The sequence below is a fragment of the Orbicella faveolata genome, unplaced genomic scaffold, assembly GCF_042242905.1.
Source record: "Orbicella faveolata isolate gen_17 unplaced genomic scaffold, um_ofav_v1 contig_13, whole genome shotgun sequence".
In the NCBI taxonomy this organism is placed as follows: Eukaryota; Metazoa; Cnidaria; class Anthozoa; order Scleractinia; family Merulinidae; genus Orbicella; species Orbicella faveolata.
This window is the reverse complement of record NW_028301540.1, coordinates 19,109,295-19,125,843: the sequence shown is the minus strand read 5'-3', so window position 1 is coordinate 19,125,843 and position 16,549 is coordinate 19,109,295. Positions and strand designations below refer to the sequence as shown.

The following is a 16,549-nucleotide window of genomic DNA, read 5'->3' as shown; positions in this document are numbered from 1 at the left end:
AAATCCTGCCCTGAGATTTGCTACCTAAGCGGGCAAGTTGGCACTATCTTACTCGGTCCATAAGCAAACAAAAAAACCTGACTTCATGCTTGGTCAATAACCTCCAGCAAATTACCACTTAACAGTATCTAACTTGACCAAAAAAATTATGCCAATTTTTCTTCTAACATTCTCTTACCTCACTATATCCCACAAAGTCTCCATTTGCTCTTCGTAAGTTAAAGTTTATTATAGGACCTTGCCTTGTCTTGTCCTTAAAATCAGTGTCACAGTATATCTTGCACAATTGTTTACCAGAGTCGTGTGTCATTGACGACATCTTGTTGTACACATATAACGCAATGCTGTGAGTGTGATTCAAAACAGCTGTCATAGATCCTGTTAGCTTTTCAAACACATTGAATGCATGATGCAAAGCAACAATTTCTAAAAAGGGAAGAGTGCCGTCTTCAAATCTGTAAAGTAGATAGAAAGTATTCCAAAATGGTTAACTGCTAACAGCAAACTCTTGCTATGTTTTCACGAGAGGTTTACTACAATTAATGCTTACCAAGGTTTTGTAACTAAAAGGCAGTTATTAGAGAATACATATACTTTATTACTTACATATACTTTATTTAGCCTCAAATTTACAGAGTAGCTTGTTAGCTAATATCTTCGAGAGAAATAAATATTAGAAAGAAAAAGTAAATAGATAAAATAAAATAAAATGAAATACAATTACAATTATGTTAGAAGCTGTTTATACGGAACTAATTAACTAAAGTTGGCCACATACTACCGACAGTTTGAGTTTTGGTCGGAAAGCAAGTGCTGCTGCAGCAATGTACATTGCACAGAAACTATTGGAAAATTATACAATTTCTGACTTTACTCCAATGTCGAATGCAGGTCTCTGTCAATTTGCAGGAGGTGATGTCGAGCCAAACTCTACTTAAATGTAAAGCTTTGTTGATGAATAGTGGAAAGAAATTTTGATATCTTGCTGAACCATGAGGAGCTTTACCCTCTAAAAAAATTCTGTCCAGGAGGTCTTTTAATCTTGTACATGACTTATTATCGCACGCCAGGAAATGTAACATGAAACAGGACCCAATACATGCTTTTATTTGTCACGCAGTTTTGCCTTTGCGAACATGCCTGAAGCCAGTGATGCGTTTGTCGCATCTTTGTTATGGTACTTTCCTTGCTAAACCACCAGAATGGCTCATTGTGGGGCTTAAAAGAGATGGTTACAATTTTATGACATTTTTCTGTGTGGAAACATTGCCAACACCATCGCGTCAAGGGAAGCCAGTTTGTACCAAAATAATTATGACAATTATTATGGCGAAAGCCGCTAGTAGAAATCTACTGTGGTAACATATGTATGAATGCCGAACAAGACTGAAATCAGTAATAACTTTATCATTAGTCTTAATTTTGGCATAGCGAAATAGGGATACATGGCGCACGACACTTTTGATTGATGAACATGACTTCGAGTATATTCTATGTTTTTGTGATGTCAAGATATTGCAGTTTACCTTGCAATATTTTTCTAGCTATGTAGCTGGTATAGACGAGTGCGAATCCTTAAAGCCAGGTCTTGGAATAAATGACGTTTTCTTGGGTTAAGACAACGAGACATGCATTTGGTGTTTTTGTGTCTCAATGATCATTGTTCATGTCGGACTAAATTATTTTTGGCGAGAAATTTCCGCACAGCATTGCCATCAATCTTCCGATCCACAATGCCATGGAACAAGGAAAACACTGAAGTCGTAAGTTGCACTGAAATTATTAAATATGCTGATATCAGAGGGCTTTCATATTTGCGTACAAATCTACCCTAAACCAGAGAAGAGAGTTCTGTAGAGAATGGTTGTCATATGTCGCAATGAAGCGAATTATCTGATTGACTTTGTGCTCAATACATACTTAACTCAGCTTAACTTGTTCTGTCTTGCTTGGGTAATCAGTTCTTTATTGAGCTGTTGTTATCTGTTGAGCTGACTATTAACCTACCACGCTAGCTCATTCTGTCTTGCTTGGCTAGTCAGTTCTTATTGAGCTGTTGTTATCTGTCGAGCAGAATATTAACCTGCCGCACTAGCCCATTCTGTCTTGCTTGGCTAGTCAGTTCTTATTGAGCTGTTGTTATCTGTCGAGCAGAATATTAACCTGCCGCGCTAGCTCATTCTGTCTTGCTTGGGTAGTCAGTTCTTATTGAGCTGTTATTATCTATCGAGCAGAATATTAACCTGCTGCACTAGCTCATTCTGTCTTGCTTGGCTAGTCAGTTCTTATTGAGCCGTTGTTATCTGTCGAGCAGAATATTAACCTGCTGCACTGGCTCATTCTGTCTTGCTTGGGTAGTCAGTTTTTATTGAGCTGTTGTTATCTGTCGAGCAGAATATTAACCTGCCGCGCTAGCTCATTCTGTCTTGCTTGGCTAGTCAGTTCTTATTGAGCTGTTGTTATCTGTCAAGCAGAATAATTATTAACCTGCTGCCTTAGCTCATTCTGTCTTACTTGGGTAGTCAGTTCTTATTGAGCTGTTGTCATCTGTCGAGCAGAATATTAACCTGCCACGCTAGCTCATTCTGTCTTGCTTGGGTAGTCAGTTCTTATTGAGCTGTTATTATCTGTCAAGCAGAATATTAACCTGCCGTGCTTGCTCATTCTGTCTTGCTTGGGTAGTCAGTTCTTACTGAGCTGTTGTTATCTGTCAAGCAGAATATTAACCTCGTGCTCTAGCTTATTCTGTCTTACGTGGGCAGCCAGTTCTTATTGAGCTGTTGTTATCTGTCGGGTAGAATATTAACCTCGCGCTTTAGCTAATTCCGTCTTACATGTACTTGGGTAGTCAGTTCTTGATTGAACTGTTGTTATCTGTCGAGCAGAAAAATAATGCTAACCTTTTCTGCTTTATCTATTTCACCTGCTTGCACCCTAGCATTTCTTGCCTTCTTTGAGAGGTCCGTATTTTGAGTTGTTTCTGTATTTTGAGAAAGGAATCATCTTCGTGCTTAACATAATATCTGCCTCTTTTTTTTCTTTCTCCATAGGGAAGCTGGTCTGCTAGCAGTATTTGTTCCACAAACACGAAAGTTTGGAATGTTACCTCAGTCTTATATGTTAACTTGAGATTTCAGGACATTTAATAAATATTATTACGGCCATTTCATGAAACATGACAATATACAAAGCTGCGGACCACATGAGAAAAATAATGCCGCTGGATGGGCTTTGTAACTAAATTAGTGTCATTATGTGTTACCACAAATGTGACAAATAACACCTCAGTCGTACAAAACTTGCCAACTTCGATCTTCAGTTGCAGTTAATAATAAGCCATGAGTGGCTTCAACACACCCATGGCTTATTATTAACCTAATTTGCATAGATTTTTTTTTTGTGGGCAAAGCTCCTCATGGCGGGGCTTCCCCCAAAAAACCTGAAACGGCATCTGCCGCAGAGCCCAGGCTACATAAATGTTTACCGGTACTTCTTCCTATTCAGGGCCGCTTTAGATTTCTTCTCCATAGACCCCAATTACAATTTTTTTCTGTCTCTCTTTGTGGTAGGTCTTCTTCTAGTTGCACCTGCCTGCACACTGCCACTAAACTACTGAGCTTCTAACAGAAAGGAAACGCTTACGGCACTTGACGATGAAAGGGAAACAGCAGTCCAGGATTTCTTGGCCTAAACATGAGTTAATTTAGCTTTTTTTGCCCACTGATTCAAAACCTACTTATATTAGAAATTTTGTTTATTTTTCTCTTCTTTACGCACTGAACGCTTGAACACTTGCTGCCAAGATGTTGCGACGTCTGCTTTTCCTCGGTTACCATTGGTTACTGAGCTACGACATGCCTGATGAGGCGTTCAACTGTCAACAAACCTAGGTTGGCTTACTTTTTATTTTGCTGCCATTTACCGAGGTTTACTACTGTGTTTACACGATTAAAAATTTCACTTCAATAAAGTTAAAACAAAACCAGGGTAAACTTCTCTCATGAAAACACGGGCTCTGTGAAGTAGGTAAGTATAAAACTCTTTACTGACCACTAAACAGTAGAAACAGCCAAACCATCCCTAACAGTTACAAATTAATTCACTAATTACCATCAATTTCAGTTACTGACACTTTGACTGAATCACAGTTACTGTATTCCTTTAAGCAGTTTGCAATGAGCCTCTGTCAATCATACCTTATAAGAAAGGCATTTCCCTTTATTACTCACTCAAAATTCAATCCTGAACTCAGCAGACGAGAAGTGAAATGCAGGCCTAACATTATTGTGCGAGTCTGAGCTAACTATACCATACATTGTATTTTCACCACTAAGAGACTTTGCAGGTGTTGATGTCACAAGAAAATGTTCAATTAGCTACGTAAATTCTCATGTTTAATTAACATACCCAAATTCGCAATTAGCCAATCAGAAGCCATGTCTACTATCCTGATATCAAGTCACTGACCTGATATGGCTACGATATCATGTTCACATTGGTCTTGCCATGGGTATTTTGGCTTGACCATGTCTTTCTAAAATACAAATGGCTCAACCAATCTTGCCCGATTTGGCACCAAAATGTACCAAAAGGGTATGATTACAGTCAAAGCTCTCGTAAGCGACCGCCTTGGAAATTTAAAAAACTGGTCTTACTAGAGCTGGTCACTTACAAGAAGGAGCTCTCGTAAGCGACCACATGGTGAAACAATAGAGAGTGGTCCCTTATGAGAGCTTCATGTTGATGTTAGGCTCTGTGAGTGGTCGTTGCCACGCAGGCCAAGTGGTTGCTACAGAAATGACCTTGAACTTTTACAGATACAATACTGCACCGTACAAGATCTTTATCAATGAATCATTAGGACAGTGTGCAGTTTCATTTAAGTGTTGATTTATATGTAAAAGGCTCTGAGTGGTCACTTACAAGAGCTTAAAAACAAAGGAAAAGTCTAGTTGGGTAATCACAAAAGTGGCTGAGGTCACTTATGGGAGTAGCCGCTTACTAGAGCTTTTCATTACAAAGTTTAAGTTACAGTTCAAATGAGGTTTCACAAAGGCGGTCATAACTAAAGCTGGCCACTTATTAGAGTGGTCACAAGGAGAGCTTTGACTGTAGGTATAATTATCCACCATTCACTTCCTTACAGAGCTCACACATGACTCCCTAACAGAGACAGGTCATTAATAACCTGTCAACAGACTACTGACAGATACTAAGACTACCAGCAGATCAATGACACATCACTGACAAAACTACCCCCATTCTTGACGGACTACTGACAGACTAATGAAACATCACTGAAAGAGCTCTAACCTACTCACAGACCAGTTACAGACTACAGACAAACTACTGACAGATTTGCTGAGAGACCTATGGAAAATTACTGACAGACAATGAAAGATCACTGAAAGACCACTGACAGATCACCAACAGACAACTAATAAATCACTAACAGACTACACAAACATCACTAACAAACTACTGAAAGATCACTGACAGACTACTGAACAATCACTAATAGACCACTGAAAGATCACAGACTACTGACAGCTAGGTCACTGAGAGAGTACTGACATATCGCCAAGACTACTGACATACCACTGATAGACTACTGACAGATCACTAACAGACTACTGACAGATCACTAACAGACTACTGACAGATCACTAACAGAGTACTGACAGATCACGAACAGAATACTGACAGATCACCAACAGACTACTGACAGATCACTGACAGACTAATGACAGATCACTAACAGAGTACTGACAGATCACTAACAGACTACTGACAGATCACCGACAGACTACTGACAGATCACTAACAGACTACTGACAGATCACCAACAGACTAATGAGAGATCACCAACAGAGTACTGACAGATCACGAACAGAGTACTGACAGATCACCCACAGACTACTGACAGATCACCAACAGAGTACTGACAGATCACCAACAGACTAATGACAGATCACCAACAGACTACTGACAGATCACTAACAGAGTACTGACAGATCACAAACAGAGTACTGACAGATCACTAACAGACTACTGACAGATCACCAACAGACTACTGACAGATCACTAACAGACTACTGACAGATCACCAACAGACTAATGACAGATCACCAACAGAGTACTGACAGATCACTAACAGACTATTGACAGATTACCAAGAGACCACTGACAGATCACCAACAGACTACTGACAGATCACCAACAGACTGCTGACAGATCACCAACAGACTACTGACAGATCACTAACAGACTACTGACAGATCACTAACAGACTTGATATAATAACCCAAGTTATTCTCGCATTTTCATTGGTTCTTGCCTATGATCTATTAGAGGATAGACACACGATTGATGTCATCATTTTAAAGTTTTTCCCTATGTGTTTAAAATGGCAGAGAGTTTTGAAAATTTAGATACTATTTTACATGACTGGGGAAAGATAAGGTACAAAAACGTCTTGCCGAGGCATTGAACAGGTACAAGAGGCTGGAAGAAGAAAGAAATAGCCAGTTTTTTTGCTTTTTTTTCGAGAAAATGACTCAGAAAAATATACTCAAGCAGTCTCAGTCAGCAGCCAAGCGAGACTAAACCAAACACAACATTGATCTTGAAATTACCTTAGGTAACAAATCATTGCTTTGTCTCGAATTTAACAAAACCAATAAGCAAAATGTTTATGTCATTAATTTAGTTAAAAAAGTCAACTTTTTTCAGTCTCAAAATGATTGTTGACACACTTTGATTCCAGGAATTATACATCAAAACATCAACAGTTTAACTAAACACATAAGCTTAAGTTTAACCTTGTTTTCTGATGCGACTGTTCCAGTCCGTTTCAGGGCAAAGTAGCAAGAAAAGTAGAGCTCAGTACAGCTAACAGCCAACTGTATCCCAGCTACAAGGTGTCTCCGACAATATATCAAACTGATTTGAGAATCACCAACCACAGAGGACACAAATATCCTTGTCACTAATGGTCATTTCATCCAAAACTTGAATGGCCTCCAGTGTTGACCATAACAGCAAGTTTTTCAAGCATATTTTTTCAACTTCTGCAATATTCAAGACAACATCCAAGCTTTTCGGCTCACAGGGCTGCTCTGATGACAAAAACCGACTTGACTTTTCAGCATTTTCTTTAAGATTTGTAGATTTTGCAGTTCAATTCTGCTTTCGCTGTAAGTTTTAAATCCACGAGAAGCGACTTTCAACTCAAGTTTGACAGTGGCGTGATTTTCCTGGACAAATCACAATTCTTTGCTACACATAGCAACCGATGAGATTGCTTCATTTTGTATAGACAATGGATTACGTCAAATGGCTTTTTTTCGTGTTCACCAAAGTGGGCAAAGGCCGGCTTTCAAGTTATGCTGAAAGATTTTAAAATAAAAAAGCTTTTTCTGTTGTTTTTTATGATATAAAACAAATAGATTCCATGTTGCCGTAGGTCTGTTCAGTAACAGATCACAGAAGACGTCAAAATGTGGTAAGAACATCAGTGACACAGTCAGCTATCACCTCGTGTGCCACTTATTTGTTCTCACACATCATCTGTGATCTATTACTGAACAGACGTACAGCAACATGGAATCCATTTGTTAAACTGACAGGTCACGAACCGTCTACTGACATATCACTAAGAGACTACTGACAGATCACTAATAGACTAATGACATATCACGAACAGACTACTGACAGATCACGAACAGACTACTGACAGATCACTAACAGACTACTGACAGATCACTAACAGATCACTAACAGACTACTGACAGGTCTATCACTAATAGACTTCTGACATATCACTAACAGACTACTGACAGATCACTAACAGACTTCTAACAGATCACTAACAGACTGCTGACAGATCACTAACAGACTACTGACATATCACTGAAAGACAACTGAAATATCAATAACAGACTACTAACATATCACTAACAGACTAATGACAGATCACTGATAGAGTACTAACAGATCACCAACAGACTACTGAGAGATCACTAACAGACTACTGACAGATCAGTAACAGACTACTGACAGATCACTGACAGACAACTGACATATCAATAACAGACTACTAACAGATCACTAACACAGTACTGGCAATTAAATTCCCTAAAAGACTTACATCAGACCACTGACAGGCTCCCTTCAAAGTGCAGCTTATGATGGCTGCTTTTGAATGCTCTTCACTCACTGTCTTATAGCTCTTGTGTAAGTCTTACTATTAATAAACTTAAGTGCAAAACAAGTTCACACACCTTTCAGCAAGGTTTTTCTTCATGATATGAAATCTTTCACCAGAAATTGTAGCCTGCACAGTTCCTCCGCCGTAGTAACAATTACGTAGAATGTATGAGCTACTGTTCCTAACAATAAGAGCACCCAAACCAGTTGGAAAACCAAACATCTTGTAAAAGGAAATGGGAACAAAATCGGCAGTACAAGAATTTAAGTCCAAGGGAGAAGTGCTAACAAATGAGGATGCATCAAGAACAACAAACCAATGACACAGACAACTGCTACTGAATAGAGATCGTTGTTGAGTTTGGGAAACCCATTCTAAAGGGTACTTTCTCCCTGAGAAATTACACATTGCAGGAAAGGCAAATAAGTTGTGGCAACAGTTGACATATTCTTTCACAAAGAAATCATCAGTTTCATCTCCATTGCCCAAAGAATCGACTTGTTTCAAATGTAAATGATCCTTTGTCCCTCCACTTGTGAACTGGAGTTGCTCCAACAAGTCTTTCTCAGTGATACAGATAACTTGTGCTCCACTTAAAGCTGCTCTTTCCCTGATACCAACCACTGATGTATGATTCTCGTGAAGATAACAGAAACGACTTCTGCGAGAGCTTTCCTTGCTGAATGCTGCCTGCCAATCAAAGCTCTCTGCCAATAGTTTTAAAGCAGCAGTAGCACCAGCAGTAAAAATCACAGTGTGCTTTTCACAGGAGGTATTAAAGTGCTTTAAAATTCTGCTGCGAACCTGCTCCAGAATATCACTAGACAACTGACTGCTAGGGTTCCTGCTGTGTGGATTCCCATAGACATTACTGGTTAAGTCATTGTAAACGCTTCTTATAACACTCTCTGGATACTGAGTTGTTCCAATATGATCCAGGTAGGTGATATCTGAGAGATACAATTCAGAAATATCATAGATACATGCAGCTTCATTTAACTATATTCAAGATCACAAACCTCCTTTAGGATTTCAATGAAGATAAAATTGCGCAGCACACTGATTCTTAAGAACAGATTTACGTGTACTTTTTATTGAAAAAAGAAAAAATTGAGAACTAGTACTCCATTCAATGTGTGATTGGCTTTCTTATTGCTAGAAGGGTGAAATGACTCAAAGGGTATGTACACTGCTGACTGGCATTTGTTTAGAGGCTTCTGAAAGGTTGAATATTGCATTACACTTGAAGAAATATTTCTATAGAGAAATAAATCCAGAAAAGAAATGCTACGATCACTAGTACAATAGGTAAGCTTAAGGTAGCCGAATACAGTTTTCGCGTGCGCTTTTGCTGATGTAATTCAGCACATGCACAAGGGTTGCAAAAAACAAACATGCCATCAATAGAGAGATCATTTTATTTGCCCAACACCCGCAGTATCTGTGCTATTTTTCTCTATAATTGAACGCAGTGTATTGATGGTTTTAGTCTTTTATTACAAAGATATGTTAGAACAGGTAACGATGCAAAGAACCCAGCAATTTTCAGCTTTTTCTTTCTTACTGAAAGAACCCAGTTAAATGCAGTGCATGCGTATTAAGTCAAAAAATTGCAATTGAATGAAAAATTGCCCTCTTGGAAATATGCCTATTTCTCGAGAACCACTCATTAGAATTCACGAAATTTGGCACGAAAATACTTTAGGAAATAAGTAACTGGAGTATTGAAAATAATTGAACTTTAACAAAGGAAATTCTAAATATTCCAGTGAACCTTCAACAAGGGATAATTAAAGATCTCTCTGTTAAATTATCAGCAAAATGGTGTTAACTTGTGAGAATCATTACAAGCTTGTTGCATGCAAATTATAAAGAAAATCTAATGACTAGATTTTCTGCAAATAAACAAAACCGATTTTAAAGGCCTCCTTATATTTATTCATGTTGCCATGGCAACAGCACATACCTCAGCTTAACCATCAAAAAACCAACGTTTGTGTTGTTAACTTGCTTGCCGCCATTTTTGACGACGAAGGGATCAAGGGTTTTAGAGAAAAAGGTGAATGAAACACAGGTATCAAAAACTGTGTTCAGCCACCTTAATGCGATGGGTTTTGAATATTATTTTTTTATTTTTTTTTTCACAGAGACTAGTAAGTAGCACAAAGGAAGACTTCTTGTTGTTGTAACTTTTCATTTACTTTTCCAAAGCATTTTGACTCAAGCTGAGAGTTCTTCTGGGAATGATTACAACATACACTGAACAGCATATATGTGACCATTCACAGGAAAACAAACTTCAATGTTTGTCTGTTAAACAGGCAAAACCATTAATCATCCATTACTTTCCGCGTTAGAAGGTTTTCTCATAAATGTTAGACACATTAACTTTACCGTCAGCTTAGAATGTCAAAACATTAGAACAGAAAGTGTAAGTATTAGCCATTAACCTGTACCCGTTAGCCGTTAGCATCACACTACAACGTGCATGACAATGGCTAAGCGAAGGAAGTCCCACCATAAGGTTATAGACTTTATGGTACCTACAAACAGACTAATGATAAACCTTTAAATATTTGTAATCCAAAAGGATCAGTTGCTGCGTGGCACAATACACAGTTCAAAAGTTGTAAATAGTAATAATGCAGTGCCAAATTAAAACATAAAAACATCTAAACATTGTTTTCTATTTGGCACTGCATCATTACTAATGATAAACCTTGCTATGAAGTCAATGAACTAAATTATCATGTGATGTTCCACAGAAACACTGATCAGAGACAGCAATGGCGCATTTAAAAAACAAAATAATGATGTACGTATAGTGATGCCTTATATTTGCATAACGTTCAAAACAAACAACTTGACGCAAGAAGGTCGCTTTTGTCGCATAATCTATCTTTGTTGCCATATACGTTTGAAGGTATTGCTCTGCAGATGTCATTAGCCCGATTAGTGCATCTGGGACTCCGGGACATCCCTATACACAATCTACATTCTGTAGTTCAACATTTCTATCTTGTCATAAATGTTATATTGATAGCGTTATTCTGAATCACAGAGCTATTAGGGGAAAGACACATGTAAAAACCACTTTAAAAAGAAGAAATTAGATAATTTCTTCGCCATGCGACGAAATAATACAGCGCAGCAAAAGAAAAATGAAAGTTGTACATCAAAAAGATGACAAACACAAGCCAATTATTTTGAGATAAATCGTATTTCAACTGTGTTAATTTAGTTCCCACTTAGTTCTTTTCTCAGGAGTTCTGTAGTAGCTGCATAAGACTCGCTTTACGTTTTTCCTTTCCATTTTAAGTGCCAAAGAAGTAATTTCTCCATTTTAGGAATGAAAACAAGACCCTGGAAGTTTGTAGAGTTGGTCTGCAACGCACCATGCTTAACTGCACTTTTCGAGCGCATGATTTTAAGACGAAAAACCACCTGTCTAGGACCCCTGAAGTCCTCTAAAAATATGCTCAGAAAGTCCATTCTTATTGGTTTATTTGTCCTTAACAACAATGGAACAATAGGAGAACCAAAATGTCTTCAGGGAGGGTAGGAAACCACATGCTTAACAATTGCATGCTCACAATTATTGATCATTTTTTAAGGTTCTGATCCAAGAAAAACAAATCCTCTTTTTTCTTTATGGATAGTTGTTTGCAACCAACATCTCCGCTTCTAGGCTTTGCTCAATCTATATATTACACTCATTCTTCGTTTAGCGCAAGCATACAGGGCAAGTTTGTGAAACCTGGTGATGTAAGCAGTCGTACGACCCGTAGCTCTCAATTCTTGCACATCTCTTTTTCTACATCCAAATCTGGATTGGGGACATTCTATTACTTTAGACAACTCTCTTAAACTCTGCGACTCTGTTCGTACTTTTAAACATAAATTAAGGGCTAATGTACTCGCCACTCCCCTCTCAATTAGTTTCAGTTTTATTACCATAATTCGTATCAAAAGAGATTTCTTTAAACGTAAAACGGTAAAAATGAACAATAAAATCCAATGTTTCGGAGTATTCATGACTCCATTATCAAGGAAAAATATACATGTATGTTAGATCATGCAAATTACAGCACCATAGTTTATTCTTTTTTACAATATTTATCTTCTAATTTTTAGTCTGCTTTTAACTTATTAATATTCTACTTTTATTCATCATTGTACTATGGTAATTTTAAAAACACCATCATTCTAACTTATCATTTTGGGAGTATATAATGGCAGCCATGACAATTTTTTCGAACGATTTGTAGTCAAGTTTATTTCGTGGGAGCAAGGTTAGGAATTTGTTCGATTGTTTCTGATGTCGATCATTTCAAGCACATGCTTTTTAGCATGTTCGCTCTTTGCTGAAATCACCTCGGCTTTGTTTACATTTAATACTCTCTTAGTAACACTCATTAGAAAGTCATGTCTTTAACTGTAGCCTAATCAGAGTTTTTTTTTCTAACTTATCGGAACCAAGGAGTGGATTCGGAAGAATCTTCGAGTTACGCCTGAGCATCGAGGACTTCTCGTTTGGGATTCCTTCCGCGCCCATTTAACGAATGCAGTTAAAGATCTACTTGACAGACGAAACGTCAATGTTGCCGTAATTCCCAGTGGCCTCACTCCAGTTCTCCAGCCCCTGGATAAGTGCATCAATAAGCCATTCAAAGCAAAGGTCCGTACGCAGTACGAAGCCTGGATGATTAACGGCCCATTTACCTACATGCCTTCTGGAAAGAAGCAAGCGCTCAGTAAAGAGATGGTGTTGCATTGGATCGATCAAGCATGAAGAGAGATCCCAGTGAATTTGATAACAAGATCATTCAAGTCCTGTGATATCAACAATGCTCTCGATGGAACTGAAGATGATGCAGTTTGGGATGAAGAGGAAGAAGAAACAGAAGACGCAGAAGAGCCAATTGACAACAAGTTTGAAACAGACAGCAAAGCCGAAGACAACGAGTAGCTGAGCTCAGCCGAGCTTTCAAACAAACGGTTCTTTTCAGAGCCACCCCAGTTCTTTTTAGAACCAAAAAATCAGATAAAGTCAATGATCAACGTTGCTTGTCTTTTGTCTATTCATTTACCGGTATTTATTTACATACTCATTTCAGTTTATCAGGGAAATTTGGAGAAGTTATATTCTTTTGCGCAAAAATACTTGGTTATAAGACGCACCTGGAGTTTTGAGTGGATTTTGATCTAACAAGCCTATTTTCTTGTAAAAAATGGTGTGCCTTATAAGTGATTAAATACAGTATGTTGACTTCAAAATTTCTATTATAATATTGTAACTGAAAAACCCTCTTTAGAGAGTGTCAATAAAGCTTGTATTGTATAAACTTTGATGGAATGCCACTGCTGAAATTGATAAACGCATGTAACAGCCAATTGAAGCAGACCTCTTCATTTTGTAAGCCAATATAGTTCATAGTTCATAGTTCTCCTTTAATTATATTTTAATGATGTGTAAACAAATACTTGGGACACAGCTGTGGAAGTTCAAAGTGGTTGTTTCAGGGTGAATTTTTTTCCTTTTCTATCAATCATTATTGCAATGTATGTCCTGGGGGTAGGTGGGGCATTTGAACACCAGTTTTGACCTAGGGAATGGGAAGAATTGACCAACTGAAAATTCAAAATTTCTAAATGTCAGGGGAGTTGCCTGGGATGATGTTGAAGTGTCTAATTGACTGATAACTAAACAAGAGGATAATAACATAAAAGAAAAAAGTTTATGATGGATCATTGGATGCAATACAGTTCAAAGTTCAAAGGCTAGGTAAAGTTCGAACTGCACGGAGGATGCTTTTCTTTTCGGTCAGCAACGCCTTCAGTCACCATTTTGAATAACTATACTGAATAAAACAACCGCTGTACACAAAAAGCATAGACTCAAATCAAATCAAATATTCTGTGGACAACTCAGTCTTGCCCCCATGTGATTCAGTTGCTCAGTCTTTCTCGAACAGATGAAATGATCTTCAGGATGTTACTCATGATTTGTTTTGCTTGTTTTGTGCTGAAAATTATGGCACAGAAGCAGCTAGTCTTCTCGTTTTTTCCTGAGTGTATCAAAATGAAATAGAAATGGGAATGAGGATAAAGCTATGGGACAGCAAGAAATTCCAACAACTACGCTACAAAAATTCAGAGTGGAGTGGAAGCAGTAGTATTCTTGGCTGGCCTGGACTATAATTATGTGGAAATTTTTGTGGTCTTGCGAGACTCAGTATATAGCAGTCTATCGAAGCTTCCTCCTCCTTTGTTACTGGAGTATGGACCAATTTTGAAACAGTACACTTGGACAAATCATCAACAAAGTCGCTATTAAGCCCACTATGCCACAACATCCCAGAGACTGTCCCTTTAGCAACAGCAACAACAACAATAACAACAACAACAACAACATCTTTATTTTCTAAATAAACATTTTCGGAAAAGAGTTGTCTGGATTGGATCAATTTTATTCACTATAGTTATTCAAAATGGCAGCTGAAGGTGATGCAGAGTGAAGAGAAAAGCTTCCTCCGTGCAGTGTAAGTAGTGTGAGGCCCAGTTCTTGGCCACTTTTTGTTCAGCGCTTATTTTTTGCGCCACAAATGAATCTGAATAAAAAGCAATTATTTCCAAAGGTAGCTTGATTCCTTGTCTTCCATTCTGCCGAGTTTTGTTTCGTCCTGCCGAGTTTTTCTGTGAGCACGTTGAGGTGACACGAAGGTAGGTGAATTTAGTTTCCCCGAAAATGTGTTTGTTTACGGCTTCTCAAATTACATGGTTTATTTCAAGTTTATATTTTGTCCGTCTAGAAAGCCCAAATGAGCCAATTCTTCGCATAAAGGATGTAGAGTGATAAAGCTATCTGTTAAATACAAACCTTTCCTGGCCTGTTTAATTCTTTGACCTAAATTCACTCCTCAATATTTCCTTGGTACTTTTGCGTATTTGCCTATTCTCGGCCACCCTGCTCGCCTTAAACACTAAAAGCGCTCATAGTTTTGTGTGGAGTATTCGTGTCAAGTCAGTTGTAAAAATAAAGCTATAATGGGGTGGCATGTTGAAAACTATGAGCTCTGACTTAACCCTGTTTTAAATACCCAACTCTTTTTTAGCCTCGCTTGACTGCACTTAAGAGAAAAACTAGGTGTGCAAAAAGCTTCCATTTCTAACATGAAACAGAGCTCTTTAAGGATAATTTGTGATCGAAATATCAAAACACAAGCCTTACAAGTGATTTAACAACAAAAAATGGTAATAAAGCGTTGTTTATTCTGAGGAATCTCATGCACTATTTGTGGCCGAGAACTGGACCCGCTGGCCGATAACTGGGCCCACGAACGAAGCCTCCATTTTCGTTATTACTCGGGAGAAAACAGCGTTCAGCAGTCGATAGCTCTACATGTGTAAACTGAATGCTGAAACTAGTTGTGCATGAAATTTTAAGTCCTTACGGCTATTCCAAGGTAAGAAATACAAGTTTACGTTTTTTGTGGTCGAGAACTGGGCCCCATACTGTATATAATCGCAGCTTCTTAACTTACCACTCATCTGAAATAGCATTTTTTTGGTCAGTGTTTTGTCCATCACCAGAAAATAAACACAACACAATGTTGCAACCCGGACCGCTCGATCCGGAGTCCAAGTAAGCTTATGTAATTCAACGATATTACCTTCAAGCCTTTTAAACTCCTGCGTTCTGATTTCATCAATTTGTCCAGCATATCCATACTGTTTTCCAAAGGAGTCCATACACTCATTTCCCTCAGCTCGTTCACTCATACTTCTGTTCACTTTTCCAGGTGGTTGTTTGTTCCTTGATCCTGGATTTTCCAGGATTCGAGTATACAATGTTCAAGTGCAGCGGTTGTTAATAAATGACGTAAGCATTTCATGTATCCAATATGTATGGCTTATTGACCAAGTGTGAGGTCAAGATGGCTGGATATTGGCTAAGTTCTTTTTTTGCGTGTTTATGGACCGAGACGGAGTCGAGGTCCATAAACTCGCAAAAAAAGAACGAGGCCAATATCCAGCCATCTTGACCGAACAAGCTTGGTCAATAAAGGATTTATTATATGGCTTTCGGGGAAATTTTTCTTGCGGGAGACGGCGAGTAGTCCCGAGCGGGCAAGATAGCTCCATCTTGCCCGCTCGGGTAGCCAATCACAGCGCAGGATTTGATTCATCTTGCCCGCTCACGGAGCTAGCCATATAATAATACAGTGTATTTAGAATAGACAGAGGCTTAGAGGACACAAACCAGACATAAACAAAGGAAATCGAATGACCATGTTCATTCATTTCTCTTGAGTGTGTCTCACTAGGCCTCACCATCAA

The 16,549-nt window shown here is 38.3% G+C and overlaps 1 protein-coding gene across 2 annotated transcripts in view; it reads right to left on the bottom strand.

Annotated features, from left to right (window-relative positions):
• The window catches only part of LOC110050841 (molybdenum cofactor sulfurase-like), a 111,519-nt gene extending 95,430 nt beyond the window's left edge, over positions 1-16,089 (bottom strand). Inside the window, exons 1-3 of one of the 2 annotated variants that reach the window (XR_016206054.1) lie at positions 15,883-16,089; positions 8,283-9,159; positions 179-455 (exon numbers count right to left, since the gene is read on the bottom strand). Coding sequence is in view for 1 of the 2 variants with exons in the window: in XM_089284951.1 (XP_089141077.1) it covers positions 179-455; positions 8,283-9,159; positions 15,883-15,991 (1,263 nt within the window). In the remaining variant the exon portion in view is untranslated. The remainder of the gene's footprint in view (positions 1-178; positions 456-8,282; positions 9,160-15,882) is intronic. The other variant, XM_089284951.1, reaches the window with a different exon arrangement.
• Positions 16,090-16,549: the final 460 nt, after the last annotated feature.